This window comes from Chiloscyllium punctatum, chromosome 17 (assembly GCF_047496795.1).
Source record: "Chiloscyllium punctatum isolate Juve2018m chromosome 17, sChiPun1.3, whole genome shotgun sequence".
In the NCBI taxonomy this organism is placed as follows: Eukaryota; Metazoa; Chordata; class Chondrichthyes; order Orectolobiformes; family Hemiscylliidae; genus Chiloscyllium; species Chiloscyllium punctatum.
In genome coordinates this window covers 94,747,113-94,773,311 of record NC_092755.1, presented here as the reverse complement: position 1 = coordinate 94,773,311, position 26,199 = coordinate 94,747,113, and the positions used below count along the sequence as shown (strand labels likewise).

General features: G+C 40.9%; 1 protein-coding gene across 3 annotated transcripts in view; it reads right to left on the bottom strand.

Annotated features, from left to right (window-relative positions):
• smtnb (smoothelin b) overlaps positions 1-26,199 on the bottom strand; it is a 355,969-nt gene that overhangs the window by 249,354 nt on the left and 80,416 nt on the right. For all 3 annotated transcript variants that reach the window (XM_072587983.1, XM_072587985.1, XM_072587984.1), the window contains exons 2-3: positions 15,022-15,182; positions 4,985-5,069 (exon numbers count right to left, since the gene is read on the bottom strand). In XM_072587983.1, the coding sequence (XP_072444084.1) occupies positions 4,985-5,069; positions 15,022-15,182 (246 nt within the window). The remainder of the gene's footprint in view (positions 1-4,984; positions 5,070-15,021; positions 15,183-26,199) is intronic.

The window sequence follows — 26,199 nt, the reverse complement described above, 5'->3', positions numbered from 1 at the left end:
AATTAAATACACATTGATATTTTTAGTATCAATTACATTGTGTTGTATATACAATTAATCTTCCAGCTAATTTATAATGTCGAATTAGCATACATATTAAAAATGATCCATGCAGCAGCATATCGTTGCAGAAGAACAGGAAGCCAAAGGAAGAATCTTTGGAAGGCTTTCAAAATGACAGTGCAAAATGAAAAGGGTTGTTATTGAAGATTATATATCAGTACAATCATACAGTGATGACTTTAACCTACAATTCCACCAAACTGGGCACAACAGGAAAGTGGCATCAGAGAGAGAGAGAGAGAGAGAGAGAGAGGGAGAGAGAGATCTACTGCATCAAAACCTCCATACTTCAAAAGGCAATAATCACAGAGCATTTCACTTATAAACTTGGCTTAGGCAGTTTCTTGGGTGAGTTTGGCATAGAAAATTGATTGGAAGAAATACTGCATGTAGTTGCAAAAGAGATTGTCAAAAATCCAAGTCTAGGATCAATATATACAAGGACATTGGACAGAAAAGGAAGTTTGAAGATGTAATGGTGAACCAATGGAGGAATCCAAGGTAACCTTTTTGAGGGAGTGATAAGCATTTTGAAAAGTTTCAATGCTGAGTAGTATGAGCCAGTTATGTGACCATCTTCATTGGGAGGATTGAACAAGTCAAGTTTCTTAATAACAGCATAATGACAGAAATGGTTACCCCAACTCAAAGATGACTGCTGTAGGCATATTTCTTCAAGAGTGTATTTTTCCTCTTGTCACCAATGAAATAACTCCACAGAGGCCAGTATCCCATCACCAAGACACCCCTCGTTTAGGAGAAAGAGAAGGATATATATGCTGGAGAAGTGAGAGTCGAAAACGGTGATGCTGGAAAAACACAGGTCAGGCAGCATCCAAGCAGCAGGGGAGTCGCCATTTTAGGTATAAGCCCTCCATCAGGAGAGTTTGTGGAGAGTTCTTGAGAATGATACAACTCTCTCAGTGTATGACTGAAACTCCTGTTTATTTTTGTCAGCAGGGTATCCTGATTAACAGCCCCAGTCAGGAATTTCTATGGAAGTCCACCTGGATGACCTCAATACAATCATGGCAAAATTTTCAGTTAATCAGGGAGCGCTGGCATTTATTCATGACAGATTGGTCATCCCTGACAAACCTCACTGAATTTTTTGAAGAGATGGTTAAGGTATTGGACAGGGGCAGGTTTATGGATCTCGTTTATACAAGACTACCAGAAGGCATAATGTCCCACAAAGGATACTTTTAACTGAGGTAGAAGCCTACAGAAGTTTGGGTAAATGACTGATATGCAGTGAAATTGGTTGAGTGGCAGATGATATAATGTAGTGATAATGGGTAGGTACTCAGATTGGCAGGATGTGACCAGTTGTGTCCAGGAAGAAATTCCAGCCTCAGGAGACTGTGTGGAGTTTGCACATTCTCCCCACATCTGCGTGGGTTTCCTCCAGGTGCTCCGGTTTCCTCCCACAGTCCAAAGATGTGCAGGTCAGGTGATTAGGCCATTCTAAATTGCTGTTTGTGTTAGGTGCATTAGTCAAAGGGAAATGAGTTTGGGTGGGTTCATCCTCAGAGGGTCAGTGTGGACTTGTTGGACCAAAGGGCCTGTTTCCACACTGTAGGTAATCTAATCTAATCGTGAGGCAAGGTGAATATGTGGTAGGGGATGAGGTGAAATGAGTGGTGTGGGCTGGTGGTCCTTGCTGTTTGATTATAACTGGAACAAAGTCCCACAGTACCGATGCCTTGTGAACAACTTACTTCGAGACCTGGTAGCGCTTGTGACTGACTCTTTCAGACCTCCAAGCAATGCCCTTCCATACCCACTACACACTGACATTAGAACATATTATAAAGTTTTAAGGTCATTCATTGACAAACTCCACAGGCCTGTCAGCATCTGTACATAAAAAGCAGAGTTAATGTTTTGGATCCAGTGATGTCTCCACAGATGCTGCCAAACGTACTGGTTCAGTTACCACTGACTCTAGTAAAAGGCTTGGCCCAAACTTGATGAAAGAAAATCGGTTGAGAAAGATTCACATAAGTTGGCTCATCATTCCTCGATTACAAAATGGTTACCTGAAATGAAGTCCTAATTATTTCCTAGAAACCTTTCAGGAAGGTCTATCAAAAGGAGCCAAAGCCACCTTGCATGTTGACTAGGAAGCAATTCTGCATTGCCCGCCCAGTAACATTTACCTTACAAGCAAAAGTATTTGCAGAAGTCAGTAGACTGGAAAGGGAAGGAATCATCAAACCAGTCTAGTTTGCAGAATGAGCAGCACTAGTCTTACTGACTGTGAAACCTGACGTGTCAGTTCATCTTTGTGGGGATTTCAAACGAATGGTAAACTGCTTTTTGTGGCTGGATAAATATCCAATCCATCACAGAGAATTTATACGCAAAGCTGGCAGTGGGGGATCTGTCCTTCACAAAGCTGGACATGAGCCACTAATTGTAATTGCAGTTAGTTGCGGATTCCCAGAAGTATGCTACTACAAATAACCATTAAGGGTTTGTACCATTATACAAGACTACCATTTGGGGTATCTCAGCCTGTGCAATTTTTCAGCAGACAATGGAATATATTTTACAAGGTCTACCCCAGGTCACCATACATCTAGATGACATGCTAACAACAGAGAGGACCAATAAGAAACACTTAGAGAACTTGGACACAGTCCTTAGACACTTCTCCCACGCAGGCATATGCCTTAGATACCTTAAGTAACTTACTTGGGTTACAGAGTCGACAGGTTTGGCGTACGCCTATTGGAAGAGTTCGACTGACCACCTCCCATGTTTGTACCAGAACTTAGGTTTTTCCTTGGGCTAGTGAATTATTACGGAAAGTTCAGACATAACCTGCCCTCCTTCCTGGTATCATTGCATCAACTTTTTTAAAAAAAGGGTCAGACTTAGAAATGGTGTCTTAGCTTTCAGGGAAGTGAAGAAATACCTCTAAAAGTGTTTGCACCTAAGATCCCAAGTGAGATTTAGTATTGGCATACAATGTCTCCCTGAATGGTGATAGAGTCATACATTTGGCCCACTGTATCTATGACCAACATACACTAATCTCATTTACCTGCACTCGGTCCGTAGCCTACTATGTCCTGGCATCAAAATGCTTCTTAAATGTTGCACGAGTATCTGCCTCTACCATGCTCTCAGAAAACATGTTCCATATATCTACCACCCTCTAGATGAAAAAAAAACTTTGAGATTGCCTTTAAACCACCTCAGATTCTCCCCTAAATCTCTCTCCCCCCACCCCCATTAAAATTTTGGCCTCTGGTCTTAGACAATGGCTGCCATTGGGAAGAATTCCATAATAACTCACCAGCCCAAGGAAAAGCCCAATTCCCACAATTTACTCTGTCTATGCCTTTCACAATTTTGCATACCTCAATCAGATCTCGCCCCCCCCCCCCACACCCCCAGACTCATGTGCGCCAAGGAAAACAAGCCCTTTTGACATTGTTGAAAGTAGTGACCCTGTCACTATCTAAGACCAAGTTGGACAGGTCACTGAAGATAAAGAGGATAAAAAACTATGTGAACATGTGATTAGGATGACTTTCTTGAAAGATAAACACAGATGTGCACAGATTGAACTGAACACTTTGTTTTCTTGGTATAATTTTCTTAAACTACCTTCAATTGTTTTGAAGAATCACAGTGGAATTTGTGACATTTCCACCCTGCCCGCCGACTTCCACAAAAATGGTTTTATAATCTTTATCATTGGGCTAGTAGAAAATGTTTGTCCCCATCCTAGCTTTTTGGAAACCATGACAATTTTAATTAAGATTTTTCTTTTCCAAAGTTATTAAAGGATATCAGGTAAAGTAGGATATGTATTAAGCTGCAGATCTGCTAGGACTTCATACTCAATGGTGGAAAAATTCATGAGGCTAAATGATCAGACCTTCTGTATGTCAATTATACTAATTGGCAGAGAAGGCTAGTGGAATCAACTGTCCGAGTCCTGCACTTACTTTTTAAAATTTCTTGTGTTCGTGATTCTTAAACTATCTCCAGCCTAACTTTTCTCAGTACCCAGTTTGATCAAATGACTTGGGAACAAATCACAGAAGCAACAAGCTATAGTCAGACAATCCCAAAAACCAATGGTTTACATCAGATTCTGCAATGCTGGAAACATTGGTAAAATTTTGGGGAGGAATTAAATAAATAACAGACAAAGGAGGAGAGAATGATAATGAGCATCCCCTCTAAACATCAATGTGAAAATCCAGATTGCAACTTCTTCAAATTTGTCTTTTGCATATGCAATCAACTTCATTCAGAGCGACTGAACTCTTCCCAATCAAGCTTATCAACAATTACTCAACATTTCATTTGCTATTCATCAACACATTTGATTCACTCTATATAAGAAAACAGGGGAGCAGAAAGATAATGAGACCTATTAATATTCCAACTATCATACTGCAAACTTGTGCACCAGTAGTACCCAACTGAACTCAAGAGCATGAGCACTCTGCTTTCTTGGATAATAATATTAATCTTATCCGAACTTTGTAACCTGCCTAACAATAACTGGATTGAATTATACATTCCAGACCGGCTGTTGGCATGAGCGTGGTTTCCTTGCAGAACAAATCAGAAATGTTCTCCAGTCCAATTGTGTTGCAAGCTGATGATGAAGTCCAATTTGTTGGCACATAAGTCCATGAATTTTTAAACTAATAAAATGTTGAGCTAACCAATGTAGGCAAACTGGTTTCTTAAAAGGCTGAGGATAACCAATTAACTTGCATCAATAGTTGAAGGAAGAATTTAAGTTGTATTTATACTAATGTAAGCCAATGTATGGTCCCCAAAAATGGGGATTCTAAGTCTTCCAAATGCTCACCCTACAAATTGGAATGCTAAGAAAACTGAAAAGCTGTATACATTATCAATGGACTGAAGAAATAATATTGCTCACCATGACTGTTAACTCATCAATGTCATGAATTGACTCTAGTTTCCCTGAAAGAATATCCAAAGACTGTTTCTGATCGTCTTCTTGTCTGTAAGATTTGACAAAACAAATTCAGAAAGGGATAAATGAAAGCATTACAATGCACTTCGTTCAACATTAATACAATTTAGCAGATCTCCACTGCACTTCTTAATAAATGGACAGATGTGCTAATACATGATACTTATAGGAAGTGTATGCAATATGTAGACTTAAAATTTTACAGTATTATGAAGATGCTTCATATTTATATTGCTTAAAGAACTGAAGTTTTGAAGGATTATGGAAATAAATTTATTTCAGGTTTTACAGAAATACCCACAGTGGATTCTTTTAAAGAGGCTAGTGAAAGTTCACTATGGACATTGGAGATTATTTTTATAAAGCCCCCCTGTAAATTACATGACTAATTATAATGATTTACTTTGCAGTAGCCACTTCCAGGGTTATTTTGAACAGTGACTGGCTTGGAGAGTTTTTTTTTATATCTGGCTCAGTTGGAGGAAAACCTGCTGAGGATAAGCAGCTCAGCTGACCTTGCCCATTTCTGAAAGGAAAACACTTGCAGAGTTCAGAGTAAAACTTATTTACTCTTAAAAAGGTGATTGAAAAGTATTTTGAGATTGTAATTTCTGAGTAAACTGTGTCTGCAAGATTTCAGAACCAGAAACATGATTAATGACTTGATACATGGGTCAGAACCCCAGAGAAACAAATTCGAGAAAATTTTAAGATTTATCCTTGTATCTTCCAGATAACCCATTGACCAAAGTGGTAAGTTTTCAGAAAGCTAAAATCTGCAAAAAAAAAATAATCTTTTTTCTCTTTTCCTGAATAGAAAGTTTAAATAGGAAAATTAAAGAGAAAAGCATTTATATTTCTACATTACTGTTTTCTGGAGTCTGTTCAGTTGGGGTTCTAGCCTGTGTCAAGTCACGAATCATGTTTTTGGCTCTGAAATCTTGCAGACAGAGTTTACTCACTAACTTGATTGAGATTGAGGAAGTGACAAAGACAATTGAAGAAAGCAGATCAGTGGATGTGGTCGACATGGACTTCAGTAAGGCTTTTGTCAAGGTTCCACATAGAGAGAGTCAGAGATGTACAGTACAGAAATAGACCCTTCAGTCCAATTCGTCCATGCCGACCAGATACCTCTACCCAATCTAGCCCCACCTGCCAGCACCTGCCCATATCCCTCCAAATCCTTCCTATTCATATACCCATCCAGATACCTTTTACATGGTGCAATTGTACTAGCCTCCATCACTTCCTCTGGCAGCTCAATCCATACATGTACCATCCTCTGCATGAAAATGTTGCCCCTTAGGTCTCTTTTATATCTTTCCCCTCTCACCCTAAACCTATGCCCTCTAGTTCTGGACTCCCTGACCCCAGGAAAAATACTTTGTCTATTTATCCTATCCATGCCCCTCAAATTTTGTAAACCTCTACAAGGTCACCCCTCAGCCTCCAAAGCTCCAGGGAAAACAGCCCCAGCCTATTCAACCTCTCCCTATTGCTCAAATCCTCCAACCCTGGCAACATCCTTGTTAATCTTTTCTGAACCCTTTCAAGTTTCACAACATCTTTCTGATAGAAAGGAGACCAGAATTGCACATAATATTCCAAAAATAGCCTAACCAATGTCCTGTACAGCCGCACCATGACCTCTCAATTCCTATACTCAAAACTGACCAATAAAGGGTAGCATACTAAACACCTTCTTCACTATCCTATCTATCTGCGACTCCACTTTCAAGGAGCTATGAACCTGCACTCCAAGGTCTTTGTTCAGCAGCATTCCCTAGGACATTACCATAAAGTGTATAAGTCCTGCTAAGATTTGCTTTCTCAAAATGCAGCACCTTGCATTTATTTAAATTAAACTCCATCTGCCACTTCAGTCCACTGGCCCATCGGACCAGGATCCCAGTGTAATCAGAGATAACCTTCTTTGTTGTCCGCTATACTTCCAATTTTGGGGTCATCTGCACACATACTAACTATACTTCTTGCGCTCATATCCAAATCATTTATATAAATAACCCAGCACCGATCCTTGTGGCACTCCACTGGTCACAGGCCTCCAGTCTGAAAAACAACCCTCCACCACCACCCTCTGTCTTCTACCTTTGAGCCAGTTCTGTATCCAAATGGCTAGTTCTCCCTGTATTCCATGACATCTAACCTTGCTAACCAGTTTTCCCGTGGGGAACCTTGTCAAGCGCATTACTGAACTCCATATAGATCACATCTACCATTCTGCCCTCATCAATCCTCTTTGTTCCTTCTTCAAAAACCTCAATCAAGTTTCCGAGACATGGTTTCCCATCCCTAATCAGTCCTTACCTTTCCAAATACATGTACATCCTGTCCCTCAGGATTCCATCCAACAACTTGCCCACCATCGACATCAGGCTCACTAGTCTATAGTTCCCTATAGTCCTTACCACCTTCCTTAAACAGCGGCACCACATTAGCCAACCTCCAGTCTTCCAGCACCTCATCTATGACTATTGATGATACAAGTATCTCAGCAAGAGGCCCAGCAGTCACTTCCCTAGCTTCCCACAGAGTTCGAGGATACACCTGATCAGGTCCTGGGGATTTATCCACCTTTAACCGTTTCAAGACATCCAACACATCCTCCTCTGTAATCTGGACATTTTGCAAGATGTCACCATCTATTTCCCTACATTCTATATCTTCCATCTCCTTTTCCACAGTAAATACTGATGCAAAATACTCGTTTAGTATCTCCCCCAACTCATGTGACTTCACACAAAGTCCACCTTGCTGATCTTTGAGGGGCCCCATTCTCTCCCTAGCTACCTTTTTGTCCTTAATATATTTGTAAAAACTCTTTGGATTCTCCTTAATTCTACTTGCCAAAGCTATCTCATGTCCCCTTTTTGCCCTCCTGATTTCCCTCTTAAATATTCTCCTACTGCCTTTATACTCTAAGGATTCACTCGATTTATCCTGTCTCTGCTTCCTTCTTTTATTTAACCAAACCCTCAATTTCTTTAGTCATCCAGCATTCCCTATACCTACCAGTTTTTCCTTTCACCCCAACAGGAATATACTGTCTTTGGATTCTCATTATCTCATTTCTGAAGGCTTCCCATTTTCCAGCCATCCCTTTACCTGCGAACATCTGCCCCCAGTCAGCTTTTGAAGGTTCTTGCCTTATACAAGGTAGACTGGTTAGCAAGGTTAGATTACATGGTATACAGGGAGAACTATCCATTTGGATACAGAATTGGTTCGAAGGTAGGATATAGAGGATGGTAGTGGCAGGTTGCTGTTTTGACTGGAAACCTGTGTTCAGTGTTGTGCCACAAGGATTAGTGATGGGTCCTCTGCTTTTTGTCATTTATATCAATGACTTAGATGTGAATATAGGAGGTACGGTTAGTAAATTTGCAGACAACACCAAAATTGGCAGAACGCATCAACTCCTCCTCCCAGTCCGTCAAGGACATGCAGGTCCTGGGCCTCCTCCACTGCCAAACCGTTATCACCCAATGCATGGAGGAGGAACGCCTCATATTCCTTCTTGGGACCCTGCAAACACAGGGAATAAATGTAGATTTCAACAACTTCTTCTTTTCCCCTCCACCCACATTATCCCAGTCCCAAGCCTCCAACATGGCACCGCCCTCCAGACCTGTCCATCACTTCCCTCGCTGACCTATCACCTTCATCCACCTTTCGCTTTCTCAGCTACCTTTCTCCAAACCCCACCCTCTCCCATTTATCTCTCAGCCCCGACCCACAAGCCTCATTTCTGATGAAGAGTTTATGCCTGAAACGTCGATTCTCATGCTTCTCAGATACTGCTTTTCCAGCAGTATACTCTTAATGCTGAATATAAACCCAAACTAAGCTAGTCCCACCTACCTGTTCCTGGCCCATTTCCCTCCAAACTTTCCTATTCATATATCTATCCAAATGTCTTTTAAACTTGTAATTGTACCTGCATCCACCATTTCCTCTAAGTTCATGCAAACCACCCTCGATCTATCCTGTCTCTGCTTCCTTCTTTTATTTAACCAAACCCTCAATTTCTTTAGTCATCCAGCATTCCCTATACCTCTGTATAGTAAATTTGCCTCACACGTCTTTAAAATCTCTCTCCTCTCACCTCAAAAATGTGCCCACTAGTCTTGACATCTCCCACGCTAGGGGAAAGACAACTACCAGTAACTCCATCTATTTCTCTCACTATTTTATAAATTTCTATCAGGTCACCTCGCAACCTCCTAAGCTCCAGCAAAAGTCCCAGCCTTTCTTTATAAATCAGTCCTGCCATACCTATCAACATCCCGGTAAATCTCTCTTCGGAACCCTCTCCAGCTTGATGATATCCTTCCTGTATCTGGGTAGTCAAAACTGAACATAGTATTCCACAAGAGGCCTCACCAAAGTTCTGTACAATCTCAATATGACTTGCCAACTGCTATACTCAAAGAAGTGAGCACTGAAGGCAAGTATGCCAAACACCTTTTTAACCATCCTGTCTATATGTGACATAAACTTCAAAAAATTATGTACTTGAACCCCAGGTCCCTCTGGAGGAAGTAACTAGAATGATTGATGATGGCAGAGCAACAGACGTTGTTTATTTGTATTTTAGTAAAGCCTTTGACAAGCTTCCACATGGTAGATTAATTAGTAAAGTTAGATCACATGGGATTCAGGGTAAGCTTGCCAATTGGATACATAATTGGCTTAATAACAGGAGACAGAATAATGGTAGAGTGTTGCCTTTCAGACAGGAGGCCTGTAACCAGCTGTATTCCACAGAGATTGGGTTCTGGGTCCTTTTTCTTTTCTTTGTTATTTATATAAATGATGTGGATGAGAATATAGAAGGCATGGTTAGTAAGTTTGCGGAACACACCAAAATTGGTGGCATAGTACAGTGAAAAAGGTTTTCTAAGATTACAAAGCAATCTTAATGGTTTTTCTCCCCACCATCAAGTCACCCATTGTATTTTTCATTGATTATTCACTACCACTAAATATTCCATGTTTTTCAATTGATTAATTTATATGCAAAGGCCTTTAAGGGTAATGCAGCTCTCCAAATGAGAGAGAGAAAGGGAGCGGGCTAAATCAAAATGAAGTTGAACGAGAAAATAGAAACAAGCTCTATTTTTTAAGAAGTACAGAAATGTCAACCAAACGGTGTTTCCCACCACGAAGTTCCTGTTCCAATTTTCACCTATTAACCACGACCGTTAACTCACCCATGTTTCCTATTGTTCAATTTACATGCAGAGCCCATTAAGACCAATGTAATTGTAAAAGGTGAAGAAGAGAGCTAAATCAAAGTTACAAAGAGAGTTAAAGCACTCTATCCTCTCCAGTTGCCAACTTGCTCAAAAAGCATCAAGAGTATCGATAGACACTGTGCACCGTCTCTTCAATTACACCCAAGTATGAGTGTAGCTTTGGAGAGAACCAAGCTCTTAAATACAAAGTTTTATGGGCATCATTGTCCACTGTCTCTTAACAGGATTAGTTTAGAACAGCATGATAGTCAACACAGAAATGGTGGGCTGAAGGAACTGTTTCTGTGCTGTATTGTTCTGTGTTCAAAGTTAAATTGGTTGATTAAAAATATCATAGGATTAAAGTTTTTGATTGTTGTGGAATTTTACTCACACTTTCTTGAAAAAGAACTCTAATTCGGATATCAAGCTGAAAGTGCCTTTTAATTTGATGTTTATAAAACCAGCTACAACACATAAATGATCAACAGTGACTTCCTTTTCTTCATTGTCTCCCATGCATACACATACTTTATAAACGTTCACAAGTTCCCTTGAATTATCTCTTTCTTAAACCTGCCATCAAGTATTTCAAATAATTTTGAAAAATCAGTGTATAATTAGAAGCTGAAGAAAACTGTTCTAGCAGTTTGATGAACTAAAAGTATATCCTAGATAAATAAAGCATATGGCACAAATCTGCTTTAATCAAAAGTCAGTGTGGTTAAACTTAGCACTGTATTCTTACTTATGATTAATTATTTAAAAATGAATAAATTTAATATTTCCTACATTATCATAACATTTCATGGCTATTTGAATAATTACTCTAATTCATCCTATACCATCTTACCAATTTCTCATTCCAGTCAACCACCATTAGGTCACCTCTATCCTCAACTTTGCCATCTTACACAGCCATAAGAAATCAATCTGCATCATAATTAGAGCTTTCTCAATCATTTCCTCACATCGCCTCTACAAACTCTTACAACTGCCCTAAAACACACCACTTATCACTTCCAATTTCCAAAAAAATTCCCTCATGTGCTTGATAACACAAGAATCTTGTCACTGGACTTTCTCCTTGATTCATTTATCAAATTCCTGCAAACCTGTCTCACCTTTTAGTTCATTCCTATCAGCTCCAGCAACTGTCCAGAATCTTGACATAACTCAGGACACAGCAACCTGCTTGACTGGCATCACATCCATTAATATCCATTCCATCCACCAACAAAATTGTCTGCCATCACAGCACTCTACATTAGACCAAATAAGATAAAAGGCACTTACAGCTTGATACTCTAATTAGAATTCTCTTTCAAGAAAATGTAGTAAAATTCCACTACAAATCAAAAACTTTTAAATCATATGATATTTTTAATCAACCTGCTTATCTTCGAACATAGAACAATGTAGCAGAGGAACAGACACTTACAAACATGTCGTCATGTAAGTCATGCCACCATTCAATGGACAGAGGTGAAGGGTCATACATCCACAAGAGACATGGACCAACAGAAATATTCACAGTATGCAAACAGCCTTGTTTGTACAAAGATGAGAAGAACAAACAGTATAGTACTGTGAAGGAATCAATTTCATCTTAATGTAATCTCTGCTAGCTATGTGCAATGCTACCTACCATCACCTATACATATGTGTGTAAAAAAATAGATATTTTGCAAAGAGATAACAAGCAACATGCTAAATATCATGAGAATTGTACACATCTAATCAAAACAATCAATGGAGTGAAGGAACAAACAGTTCAACATCACACCCATATGACATGGTTACAAAGTCTGGTCAATTGATGACCAGAATGCTTCAATGTTTTTGAAGCATAGACAACACCTCAGAAAAACACTCATTCAAATTTTCTTCTTGTGAGTCAAATGTTTCATGTTAAATAATTCTGTACTTGCCAATGATTATGTTCCATGTGAATTACTAACTTGTGCATGTATTCATGTTAGGCTGTATTGATTACATGAAAAAGGTATGATTACTGAAATAGTTATGACAGGAAGTGATGCATGTCGATTGATGCAGTAGCTACCTTAGTCAGTTTGCACAATGAGCAGCAACACAGGTTGACCAACTGTCTGATGTTTTAAAGGATTGTCTTTATTTTGACTACTTGTCCTGTGAGCCTTAAACAGACTTTTTATTCTTTATTTCAAGGAAAGCCTGTGCAAGACTAATCCTTGAACTCCTAAGGGCACATTTGAGTGATTTGTGCAGGAGTGCAAGGGAGTGATCAGTCAGCTGAGAGATGATATCATTGTGATTTAACAAACTGAGTTTTCCTTATGCCAACCACCCTCCGCCCCCCCCCCCGCCCCCCCCATTCCTGCAGAAGCAAAATGAACATGTAAATAAGTGTGGAAAATAGCAAGAAGGAAAACTTTAAATGAGAGGAAGTTAGTTCTGGACAGGCTGTCAGATGGGAGAACAGTGGCAGATGGAGTTTAGGGCTGTAAAATTTGAAGCGATGCAATTTGGTAGGACTATAAGGCAAGGAATTACATGATGCGTATTATTGAGATTAGTGGGGCCTTTTGGAATTTTTCAATCTAAATGCCTGTCACCTATTTTGTTTATATTTAGCTGGAACAATATTACTCATCTCCATCCTAACCTGGAACTATATAGTGTTCCTTCACGGTCACTGGGTCAAAATCCTGGGACTTCTTCCCTAACAGCAGAGTAGGTGTGTCTACACCAAATGGACTGCAGTGACTAAATACAACAACTCACCATTGCCTTTTCAAGGTCAACTAGGGATGGACAGTAAATGCTGAATAAAAAAGTCCACTTCAGTGGACATTAATTGCTCAGTTAAGGCCTTAATTGGTTCCCACTGGCATGTTGGTTAGCCAATCCCACTGCTGAAACAAAAACAGAGTGTGCTGGAAAAACATGCCTGACAGAATTTGCAGATATAATTGCAGTGGAGACAGGGACTGGCAAGAAGGCAGTGTGCAGCAAACATTACGAATGCTGGAGAAACTCAGCAGATTTTGTAGCATCTGTGGAGAGAAAAGAGAGTTAATATTTTCAGTCCAATATAACTCTTCTTCAGAACGTTCTTTAAAATTACAACAGTTGTCAAATCTCTTGACCCCTTGTACTAATTCATACTAGAACAACATTTCTCTGGAATTTGGAGTGAAACGTAACTAGAGCTCAGCAGGTTACAGCTGGTCACTTTTAAAACATTGGCACTGTTCTCATTCTTCACTAATTTATTTTAAACATGTTGAAAAGTCTGTGTTATCACAGATGTGTAATACTGTTTTTGCCAAGAATTATATGCTCCGTGTTTGGTCCCAAGCATGGAATTTAGCTTCTTGGAAGCTTGGCCTTGATTCAAGGGTCCATTTGTCCCTCTAAAGTTTGTAGTTCCAATTATCTTATATTTGAAGTCTATTCATTCTAATTATTATAAATTATTAATAGTCCAAAAGTTTATAGGTCTCATCCCAAAATTTAAACAAAGTTCTGGTTTGTTGCTCCTTCATCGGAGTGGCCACTTTTACAGTCAGAGTCATACAGCAGGAAATGAACCATTCGGTTCAACCAGACCATGCCAAACATAATCCCAAACTAAGCTAGCCCCACATGCCTGCTCCTGGCCCATACCCTTCCAAACCTTTCCTATTCATGTACTTATCCAAATGCTTTTTTAAACATTGTAACTGTATCAACATCCACCAATCCCTCGAAGTTCATTCCACACATGAACCACTCAGTAAAAACTTTGCCCCTCATGTCTTTTTTAAAATCTCTCTCCTTTCACTGTAAAAATATGCCTACTACTCTTGAAATCCCCGTCCTAAGGAAAAGACAACTACCATGACTCCATCTATCCCTTGATATCTTATAAACTTCTATCAGACCACCTTTCAACCTCCCACACCTCACTGAAAAGTGTCCCAGCCTATCCAGCCTTTCTTTATAACTCAACCCTTCCATACCTGGTAACATCCTGGTAAATTTTTTCGGAATCCTGTCCAGCTTAATATCCTTCCTATAACTGGGTGATCAGAACAGGACACATGAATTCCCAACTCCAATATTGAAAGGACTAAGCAATGAAGGCAAGTATGACAAACACCTTTCTAACCAGCTGTCTATATGTGATACAAACTTCAAAGAATGATGTACCTGAACCCCCTAGGTTCTTCTGTGCTACAACACTACCCAAGACCCTATCATTAATTGTATAAGCCCTACCCTTATTTGTTGTACCAAAATGCAATATCTCACATTTATCCAGATTGAACTTCACCTTCATGCATAAGCCCACACAAATAGCTTCACTAGACAAGCTATCATTGGAGTTCAATTCTATCTTCAGAAGCAACTGACCAGGCACACTTTTCAGCAGGGATCACACACTTATTTTCTCTCTCTAATATGGAGGCAAACTCAGGAAATACAATGCTTCCACTAATGCCAGCTGTGTTAGCACAAAGAGTTTCTGAGCCTTAGGAATTTTGTATAGCCGAGGTCCACATCAGGAAGGAAGTTTACTTACTGAGTTATCAGGGAACTGCACTAATGAGATTTGCATATTTGGTACCAGAAAGAGCAAGAAGGAAGTTTCTATATATAGGAAACACCAATGTACAATTCCCTGCTCAATAAATTAGTATTCATTTAAAGCCATAAGTATTAAACTTACTGCTGTACTGTATATAACCTTACCGTTGACGATTCTCTTTGTTTTCATGGTGTTCATTTGCTCTTTCAGAACGAAAGCGTTTGGAAGATAGTGCTTCCTCCATCCCTTTCAGTTCTTTCCTCCTCAGCTCACATATAGTGGAACGAATAAGTCTCCGCTCATCTAAGTCATCAGTCACTTCAAGCTGTTTTGGGTAAATTAAGGAAAATTGCAGTTAGATTCAAACTTTTCACATAAAGCTACCGATAGTCAATTCAAGTCAGTGAGTAATATACAGAAGCAGAATTCTACACAGATGTTGAAAATCTTAAAATGAAAACAAATAAATCTGGACAGTATTTAAGAAGAGAGAAAGAAGTAAATGTTTAAAGTCAATGACTTTCTATCAGATTCATAAAGTGTGGCTTATGCCTGAAATGTCTACTTTCCTGTTCCTCGAATGCTGCCTGACCTGCTATGCTTTTCCAGTGCCACACGTTTTGACTCTGATCTCCAGCATACGCAGTCTTCACTTTCTATCAGAACTGAGTGAAATCAAGCCTCCAATTCTAAAACCTGCTTTGCAAGTGATTAAAAATACCAAAAACCTAAAATGAAACCAATTAATTGCTACTTCCACACCATAAGACAAGAAAATATATGGAAAAAAAATCTAATTTTGTAATGACTAGAATGTCTGGATAAATGTGAGGCGAAATTCTTGGACAGCACAATTAAGACAAGGAAATATATGACCAGCAGGACCCTGGGAAGTACCAAAGATCAAAAGGACTTTGGTATGTGGATATCCCAATCTCAAAATATCAGGACAGATAGATAAAGTGGTCAAAAAGACATATGGTATACTTGCCTTTATTAGTCAAAACATTGCATTTAAGAGCAGGGATGTTATGCTGGAATTATATAAACTGTTGGTTAGGCCACAGTTAATGTGCAGTTCTGGAATCTACATCACAAGACAAGTCCTATTACTGGAGAGGATGCAAAAGAGATTGACCAGGATGTTGCCTGAGGTACAGAGTTTCAGATATGAACAGAGATTGGATAGACTGGGGTTGTTTTCCCTGAAAGCAAAAGGAGATCGAGAGGGGATGTGATTGAGATATATAAAATTATGAGGAAGTAGATAGGGTTGACTGGAAGAAACATTTCCCATTGATGGAGGGTTCAATGACCATCGGGTATAGATTTAAATTAAAGAGCAGAAAGTTTAGAGGAGATGTGAGGAAAAATATCTTCAGCCAGGGTGGTAGGGAGCTGGAACTCACTGCCTATAAAGGGTGTTATAGACAGAAACCCTCATAACAGTTAATAAGTATTTAGATTTGCACTTGTGAATACCAAGGCATGCAAGGCTGTGGGCCAAGTGCTGGAAAATGGGATTAGAACAGTTAGGTAATTGTTTTTGACTGAAGCAGACTTGATTGGACAAAGGGCGTTTTTTTCTGCACTGTAGACCTTAATGACTAGTGGAGAGATTGTAATGAGATCAGCCAGGTGGACCTCACAGAATGAGTTAACTGATTGAGCCATTACTCTGGTCCAATTGGGGAGGCCTGGCTGACAGATCTAAACAGGAGTGTCTGGGTGATTTGTTAGCTCAGTTGGCTGGACAGGTCATTTGCAACAGCATGGGTTCACTTCCCACACTGGCAGAGGTCAGCATAAAGATTCCACCTTCTCAATCTTGCCTCTCATCTGAGATGTAGTGACCTTCTGGTTAAAATCTCCCCACCAGTCATCTCTGTCTGTCAATGTGGTTTTCTGGGACTATAGTGCCCTTACCTTTAAGGAGCCCTCTTGTCAGCCCTTCAGGCCTACTCCTGAACTGAGAGACTAGGTACAAGTCCCACCAGCTCTAGAGGTGTTTACAGAGGAACCTCGATTATCTGAAAATCAGATTATCTGAAGGAGATCTTGAGGTCCCAATAGAAACATTATATCAAGATGTGTTTCCAAAAGTCAGTGTTTTTTGTCTACAGTGATTAAAAAAGGCACCGTCTCCAAATGACTGACCACCCGTGTTCTCTCTCCCCCCACACTTTCCCTGGAGTTCTACAGAAGGTTGCACCCTATAACCCTCATCCCCAGATAATCACTTCAACATTGTACAGGACAAATATGGAACCTGTCAAAACGTTGCAGTAAAAGGTTTGTGTAGGGCTGTGGCTGTATGTGTGTGCACACACTTTTTGGAGATTTGCTGATATACAGTCCAGCTACTCTGGAGAGGGGGCAGAGTTGGATGGGTTTGGGGAGGCAGGGATTGGACGGGGTTGGAAGGGAGGGTGCAGGTGCGGGGCAGTGTTGGACGGGGTTGGGGGGCAGGGGCAGCATTAGACAGGGTTGGGAGCAGTGTTGAACAGAGTTGGAGGGCAGGGGGCAGTGTTCAACAGGGCAGTGGGGGCAGCGATGTTGGACGGAGTTGCGGGGAAGGTGTTGGACAGGTTTGGGGGGGGGGTAGGGGGTGGGGCAGGTGTAGGGTGATGTTGGACAAGATTGGGGGCGGTGTTGGACAAGGTTGAGGGGGTAGGGGCAGTGTTGGACAAGGTTGATGGGGTAGGGGCAGTGTTGGACAAGGTTGGGGGCCAGGGCGGTGTTGGACAGGATTGGGGGGGCGGTGACAGTGTTGGACGGGTTTGGGGAGGCAGGGGTGGCATTGGATGGGGTTGGGGGGGCACAGGGGCAGGCAGGGGACAGTGTTGGACTGAGTTGGGGCAGGCAGGGTGTGGTGTCGGATGGGGTTGGGAGTGGTGTTAGATGGGGTTGGGGGCAGTGTTTCGCGGGCTGTGTGCTGCTACTAGTCTCCTGAACAGGGGGGGCAGACTTTAAAAGCTCCGAGCCCCAGAGGAAAGGCATTTAATTGATTAACTGAATGATCGATTATCCAAATGAAACAGTGCCTGTCCATCTTGTTTGGATAATCAAGGTTCCCCTGTAATAACATTCCTGAACAAGTTGATCAGATAAACAGGTTACATTTTTTAACCTCAAAAAAAACCCCAGAACTGTCACAGGTTCTATTTAAGAAGAGAGCTAGCTCGGAGAAAGCTGGATCAGTGTCAAGGGCTCTCACCTGTTAGTAAAGGGTGATCTAGTGCCAGGATACTGGCTTCTATGGCTTTATTTCAATGGCAACAAAAGCACACATCTAAAGAAATTCACTTAAGTCATCTTTGAGTTGGGGTAAGCATTTTTGGCACTATGCCATTATTTGGGATGTTTGATTCATTCAACCCCGCTATTTGGAAAGAATGAGTTAAGTTTTCTGGGTAAATGACATCCTGGCAAATAAAAAGCAACCAGTAATTCTTCTGACAGCTTGTGTACCTACAGCTTTTTTGGTGATCAAGCCTAAATATCCCTGAGGCACCAGATACTAAAATATTTCAAGAGTTGACAGTTCTAGTTAAGGAATATTACAACCCCAAGTCTCCTCTAATTCTGAGACAATATCAGTTTTACACAGCAGTTGGAGAACCGGTGGAGTCTGTATTGGGATTTTTTGACTCGATTAACATGACTAGCAGACACGTGACTTTGGTTTATCCCTTAAAATGAGATGCTGAGAGACCGTTTGATTTGTGGGATTAATAATGTAAACATGAAAATGTGCCTATGAGCTCGAACAAAATTGGACTTCAAAGAGGCACTACAACTGGCTTGACCATGAGAAAATGCTGCAAATGGAACCCAGTCAGAGCATTGAGTACAGAAGTTGGGAGGTCATGTTGCATCTGTACGGGACATTGGTTAGGCTACTGTTGGAATATTGCATGCAATTCTGGTCTCCTTCCTATCGGAAAAGGTGTTGTGAAACTTGAAAGGGTTCAGAAAAGATTTACAAGGATGTTGCTAGGGTTGGAGGATTTGAGCTATAGGGAGAGGTTGAATAGGCTGGGACTGTTTTCCCTGGAGTATCGGAGGCTGAGGGGTGACCTTGTAGAGGTTTACAAAATTATGAGGGGCATGGATAGGATAAATAGACAAAGTATTTTCCCTGGGGTCAGGGAGTCCAGAACTAGAGGGCATAGGTTTAGGGTGAGAGGGGAAAGATATTAAAAGAGACCTACAGGGCAACTTCTTCATGCAGACGGTTGTACATGTATGGAATGAGCTGCCAGAAGAAGTGGTGGAGGCTAATACAATTGCAACATTTAAAAGGCATCTGGATGGGTATGTGAATAGGAAGGGTGTGGAAGGATATGGGCCAGGTGCTGGCAGGTAGAACTAGATTGGGTTGGGATATCTGGTCGGCTGGACAAGTTGGACCAAAGGATCTGTTTCTGTGTTGTTTTTAAGACTCTTATATGAGTTGCAGGATATACCATTGGAACTGGACACCCATTGTCAGTTCAACTGAGCTTGAGGAGCACTGCTTGAGTGAAGGCAATTGCATAACCTCACTCCCGCCATAGCCTGATCAGACAGACTCTAGGTCAGCCCATAGCAAAGTCCTATAAGAGAAGCCTCAGCCAACCTTTAAAATTTGAGGATCTGAGCCAGCAAGCTATTGTAATTGTTGCCGGTATGCAGACACAAGGCAGTAAAAAAAAAGTGTCCCACTCAACCGAAATTGAATAAGAGAATTCATAAGAGTACACACCCTGGAAAGTCCACTTGCAACAGGTTTAGAACACTTAAATTGCTTAGCAACGTCCTAATCTGAACCAAAGTAAACATCTGATTAAACGATCATCCGGTTATAATGGAGGTCGATATTGGCAAAACCATTTCAGTGACTGTAGTACCAGTCTTTGAGGAAATTTGCTCTGGACTCCAATCCTTCTGTTTGTGCAAGACTTCGGCTACATTGAGAACCTATACTGGGGAACTTTGACAGATTAAGGGCACAACTACAGTTCTGGTCTGTTATAAGAAACAACTGGTTCAGTTACCACTGATTGCAGTAAAAGGCTTGGGCACCAAGCTTGAGGGGATGAAATTGGCTAAGGATTCATGTAGACTCGCTTAACATTTTTCAATTAGAAAATGACTGCCCGAGCGCAGTCATAATTAAATATTCAGAAGCTTTTCAGGAAGGTCTAGAGACCAAAGAGCCAAGACCACCTTGCATGTTGATCAGGAAGCAATTCCACGATTCTGAAAGGGTCACCCAGTGCCATTTGTCTTGATGGCAAGTGTGTAGGCAGAAATCAGAAGGAGTCATCAAACTAGTCCAGTTTGTGGAATGGGCAGTACCAGCCATACCAATTGTGAAGCCGACAGGGTGGTTTGCCTTTGTGGGGATTTTAAACAAACAGTAAACCGCTTTTTGCAGCTGGAGGATTTACATGCAAAGCTGGACATTAGCCATGCATTCTAGCAAATGCAGTTTGATGAGGATTCCCAAAAGTATGCCACAATTAATAGCCATAAAAGGTTTGTACCAATATACAAGACTGAGATTTGGGGTATCGTTAGCCTTTGTAATTTTTCAGCAGATGATGAAGATCATTTTACAAGGTTTATCCCAGATCGTCATTTATCTAGATGATGTGCTAATATCAGGCAAGACTAATAAGGAGCACTTAGAGAACTTGGACATAGTCTTTAGACATTTCTGAAAGGCCGATGTATGCTTTAAAAAGGGAAAAATGCGTTCCAGGCATCCCAAATAACCTACATGAGTGACAGTTGACGAGACCAGGTTACACCCATTTGAAGATAAAGTGAGGGCAAAGATGCCCATGCTCCTACTTATGTACCAGACCACAGGTCTTTCTTTGCACGGTTGAATTATTTTGTGAAGTTCATACATAACCTGGCACCTTTGCATAAACTCTTTAAAAAGGTTCAGCCTTGGAAATGGTCACTTAGCCAAAACCATAACTTTGAGGCAAGTGAAGAAACACCTTTCATCCTTTAAAAGGTACTGGTATCCCAAGTGAGATCTGGTATTGACATGCGATGCCTCCCCTTAAAAGGCATCAGATTAGTATTAGCTCATAGGTGGCCCAATGGAGAGGAACACCCAACAGCATAAGCATCCAGGACTTTGGTTAATGCACAGTATAAACACATTGAACAAAGTATGGTGTATTTAGTGGTGTAGCAACCATATCATTGATATGCCTTCAATATTGCAACTTCCTCTCCTTCCTATTCCTAGATGCAGACCTGACTCTACAGCAGGGGTGACTGTGATTGGCCATATTGATGTGGAAAACTTAGGTAGCCATCTCCTGAAGCATTTTGGCCTAGATAGCCCAGACCTGCTGAGAGCTAAAAATGCAAGACAGACTCCATCTTTTGTGGCAGCCTACTAAATGTTTCTGCCACAAATGCCAGATGCTTTTGTGACTGTCTCTGCAGGTTCAGCAGGTTACTTATGGCTGAGAACAGGTGTATCTTTTGTATGGATCCAAGTGAGTGCTTGGTCAATAGCAGTCTGCTGTACCAGAGGTTTCAGGTTTTTCCTTCCTCCATTGGCTGTGGAGATGCATTAATGATATGCTCACCAGAATGTGTTCCCAAGTCTAAACTACACTGAGTATTATTGTGGTGGTCTCTTTGCTGCTGGAGGGTACAGGTGATTGCTGGTGCATTCTCAGAGGACCATATGCTTCCTCCTCGGAGTTGGAATTATCAGTGAGGGTTTCAGGTTGTGTCCACATGCTTCTGGACACTCCCTGGGCGCCTACAATCTGCATAAGAGGGAAGGAATTAGTTAGAGAAAATGACTAGCTGGTGTAAAGCAAGAATGTGTCAGTGTTGGTATTAATCAGAGGAGCATAGCACAATGGAGGTACTGGGTTGGTAGTCTAATGTTGTCTCCCTTTCACCACATGATCTGTCCTAGTTCTCCCTTGCCCGCTGTGCAAGTTTATGAAGTGTATGGATAGAATGAATAGAGAGCAGCTGTTCCCCTTGGTTGAGGGGTCAATCATGAGGGGACATAGTTTTAGGGTTAGAGGCAGGAGATTCAGAGGGGATTTGAGAGAAAAAAAAATTCACTCAAGACAGTGGGAATCTGGAATGCACTGCCTGGGATGGTAGTGGAAGTTGGAAACCTTACAACCTTTAACAAATATTTAAATGAGCACTTGAAATATCATAGCATTCAAGGATTTGAGACAAATGCAGGAAATTGGGATTGGTGCACCTTTCGTGGTTGTTACATTAGTGCTGACTCAATGGGTCGAAGGGTTTTTTCTGCATTGTATGACTTTCTCCAGTTCCCTCACCTTGTAGGGAATGAGGAGCCAGATGTCTGTCACCGCCACCACTGTCCTGCCTGTTTTGGATTCCTCAACTTGATTGTGAGCCAAATGAAGGAGGGTGAAGTAGGATAGAAACGAATGCAAGAGGAGTTTATGATCATGCATAAGCACAAAGGGTGACTTAATAGGAAGCAAGAGGGCTGGAAGAGCCAGTAGTTGTTGAAGGTAAGTTGTGTGAGCCTGAGTAAACATAATGCATGCAATACAGAAAGCTGCAGTCATTAGCCTTGGTGAAATGCAATTGCAGTAGTTAAGTGCCGCTTATCCTGCTTTCTGCAATACTGGTCATCCCCCTTTTAGGAGGCAACACTCACATATGCTGCTATCTTTGACCTGGCTGGCTGAGTTTGATGGGTAGACTCTTGTTGCAGTCAGCCAGGAAGAGCACTGGCCTTCACCCTTTCTCCTAATCAATTAGTCCCACATGATCTTTATCCAAGCTTAGCTTTGCTCTGTGCCATCTCGTGACAGTTTAGAGATGAGTGCCACAGTTTGATGGGCAGTTCCCTCCTTGCAATGTGTGAAGTGGTGGCAAGCTAGGCTTCACAAACGGTGTCGGATCCTTGGAAGCCAGAAATTCCAGGCACTGACAAGCTCTTCAGTCTCACTTGCCACATCCAATATCTTGCTTGCATAAATAGAGGTGAGATACATGTTTGTGAAAGATAAGTTCCCATGCTACGATGGAAATGATGCCACCATTCTTTAACATCACGTGTTAAAATCCTGACCAATGTTCCATTTACATTTTTAGAAATCGAAGGGAAAAGTATGACTTGTATCCATCAAGCATCTTTCATGATCTCAATATCCCAAAATGCTTAATAATTAAATAGCTGCAATAATTAAATAGTCACTGTAACAATGCAAGGAATGGCAGCAGCCAATCTTGATACAAGGATAAACCATAAACAGCTATGTATCTAATGAACATACATTTTGTTTCAGTGGTGCTGGTTGAGAGAATTTTCTTTAGAAGTCACAAAATATTGTCCCTTTTTTGCACAGATGAACTTAATACATCTTTGGTATTATAACAAAACATATAATTTATTTCTTCCACATACCACATTCCATTCATCAATCAAAAGGGAGAGGTAGGCAACCTTTTCTCAGGTCCCTTTAGGTTTCTGCCAACTATAAGAGTCATGGAATTGCAGCCAAACTGGTCATCTATCCAATTTGTCTACTTAGTCAAATTTCTAAACTTCTATTACTAGTCAGGTTCCAGTTATATGAACTTTCACATGTTTTTGACAGTTTTTCTACTGAAGCTCCTCCCCCAAAAATCAGTTTATACCTAAAAATGTGGAACTATTGAAAGTTTACAGATATGTGCAAGATAGGCTCCCACTCTTTGTTCCATGTCCATCATATTGCCCCTCAACCTCATTCATGACTCATTGTGAAAAAACACTAATACAAAATGTTATACAAACGGAGAAGATTTCAGCTTCAATAATATAATGGTGAAATTGAAACAAATAATCTATTTGGGGGAAGAACAAAAAAAAAGCTTTCAGCTCTTGATCACAGTCCACAAACTTCTCCGACAAATGTTTTCATTTATGCGGACTAAAAAATGCAGGGCTTAGTAGTGATGCATGCCATTACCAAACAGCCTAAATAATAATAATTGGATTGCACATCAAGAATGTTCAGTTGAATTTATATAAATGATCTGGATCTGAGCATAAGAGGTATAGTTAGTAAGTTTGCAGGTGACACCAAACTTGGAGGTGTAGTGGATAGGGAAGAAGGCTACCTCAGAATAACAAGCTCTTGATCAGATGGGCTGAGGAGTGGCAGATGGAGTTTAATTTAGATAAATGAGGTGCTGCATTTTGGAAATCAAATCAAGGCAGAACTTATACATGTAATGGAAAGGTCTTGGAGTGTTGCTGAACAAAGAAACCTTGAAGTGCAGGTTCATAGCTCCTTGAAGGTAGAGCCACAGGTAGATAGGGTAGTGAAGGAGGCATTTGGTATGCTTTCCTTTGTTGGTCAGAGTATTGACTAGAGGAGTTGGGAGGTCATATTATGGCTGGCTGTATAGAACATTGGTTAAGCCACTTTTGGAATATTGTGTGCAATTCTGGTCTCCTTCCTATCTGAAGGATATTGTGACACTTGAAAGGGTTTGAGCTATAGGGAGAGGCAGAATAGGCTGGAGCTGTTTTCCCTGGAGCATTGGAGGCTGAGAGGATGACCTTAGTGAGGTTTATAAAATCATGAGGAGCATGGATAGGGTTAATAGTGACAGTCTTTTCCCAGGAGTTGGGGGGAGAAAAAAAAGAGTCCAGAGAGGGTATAGGGTTTAAAGGTGAGAGGGGAAGATCTTGAAAAAGGGACCTAAGGAGCAACTTTTTCACACAGAGGGCTGTGCATGTATGGAAATGAGCTGCCAGAGGAAGTAGTGGAGGCTGGTACCATTACAGCATTTAAAAGGGCATCTGGATGGTTATATGAATAGGAAGAGTTTAGAGGGATATGGGCCAAGTGCTGGCAAATGGGACTAGTTTAGGTTAGGCATGGACAAGTTGTCCCGAAAGGTCTGTTTTCGTGCTGTACATCTGTATGACCCTATGAATGAGGGGCAGAGCCCCATTATAGTGTCTGCTACACAAAGTGGGGGTTTAATGTGTTTAACTAATTGATGCCAAGAAAGTCTGGAGACCTGCAAGGTCTTTGTGCACAAGCAGTTTAAACAAAATGGACTGGAAGTCAACAGAAGTGGAGAAAACATTACAAACTCATTGATGATGAAATCCTTGTCAAACAGCTTTCCTGACAACTAAATAGAAACAATGTTACCTGACCAACATTTCTCAACATCTTCAGATGTAATTAATTGTATAGACTTGAACAACATTAGTATGTAGTGTTTAATAATGTTCACAATTAATCAACAGATTTTTGTTTAAAAATCCTGTCAAGATCGTTGAACAATTATTTAAAACAAATGAGTCACGATCATGGTTTGTACGAGGCAGCAATGTCATTTGGAAGTAATGCTTTTTTTGGATAAGCTGTTTATGGAAAATTAAACTGTTCACAAACTTGAGCCAAGAAATGTTGGCTACAATGAAATGAAAATGTGCAACACATAAAAGTCTTCACTTGTTGACTCTTTCCTCAATTTATAAATCAACCCCTCAAACTAGGAACAACCAGAGTTCACTGTGTTTTGTGCTGAGTCAGCTGATCTCCAGTAAGAGAGTGTCTCACCCTCAAGTATCTTTTCTCCCTCAATCTTGATAGAAACATAAGTAGCTCTAATTTTGTGGCTGATATAAATGTGTGAGTAGCCATCTCTTCAATCGCTATCTTGGTAGCTGGAAGCTATCCCCAGGGGTGGCATAGTGTCTCAGTGGTTAGAACTGCTGCTGCACAGCACCAGGGTCCCAGGTTCGATTCCAGCCTCAGGTGATTGTCTGTGTGGAGTTTGCACGCTCTCCCAGTATCTGCATGGGTTTCCTCCAGTTTCTTCCCATAGTCTAAAGGCCTGCAGGTCAGGTGAATTGGCCATGCTAAGTTGTCCACAGTGTTAGGTGTATTTGTCAGTGAGAAATGGAAGTGGGTTACTCTTCGGAGGTTCGGTGTGGACTTGTTGGGCCAAAGGGCCTGTTTCCACGCTGGAGGGAATCTTAATCTATGATAATGACATGAAAAGCTATGGTACTGAGAAAGAATTAAGAGGAGCTACTAGGAAAGTGGTCGCACACATAGATGAAGCCCTTTGTTACTGTTGTACACCAGCTGAAAATTTGTGGTGTTGAAGCACTTGTTGTTGAATCCCACTGACCATTCATTTGGTATTATGGTGGCCACATGCAAGTTCTTTGGGAATCTTTGTGAATCCAGCAATAGAGGGGAGTCTCATTGTGCCTGCAAAGATCACAATGTTAAACATTGTGAAAACTGTGCAGTACGCGCAAAAAGAACAGAAGTGACATGCAAGATATTAATGGTCTACTG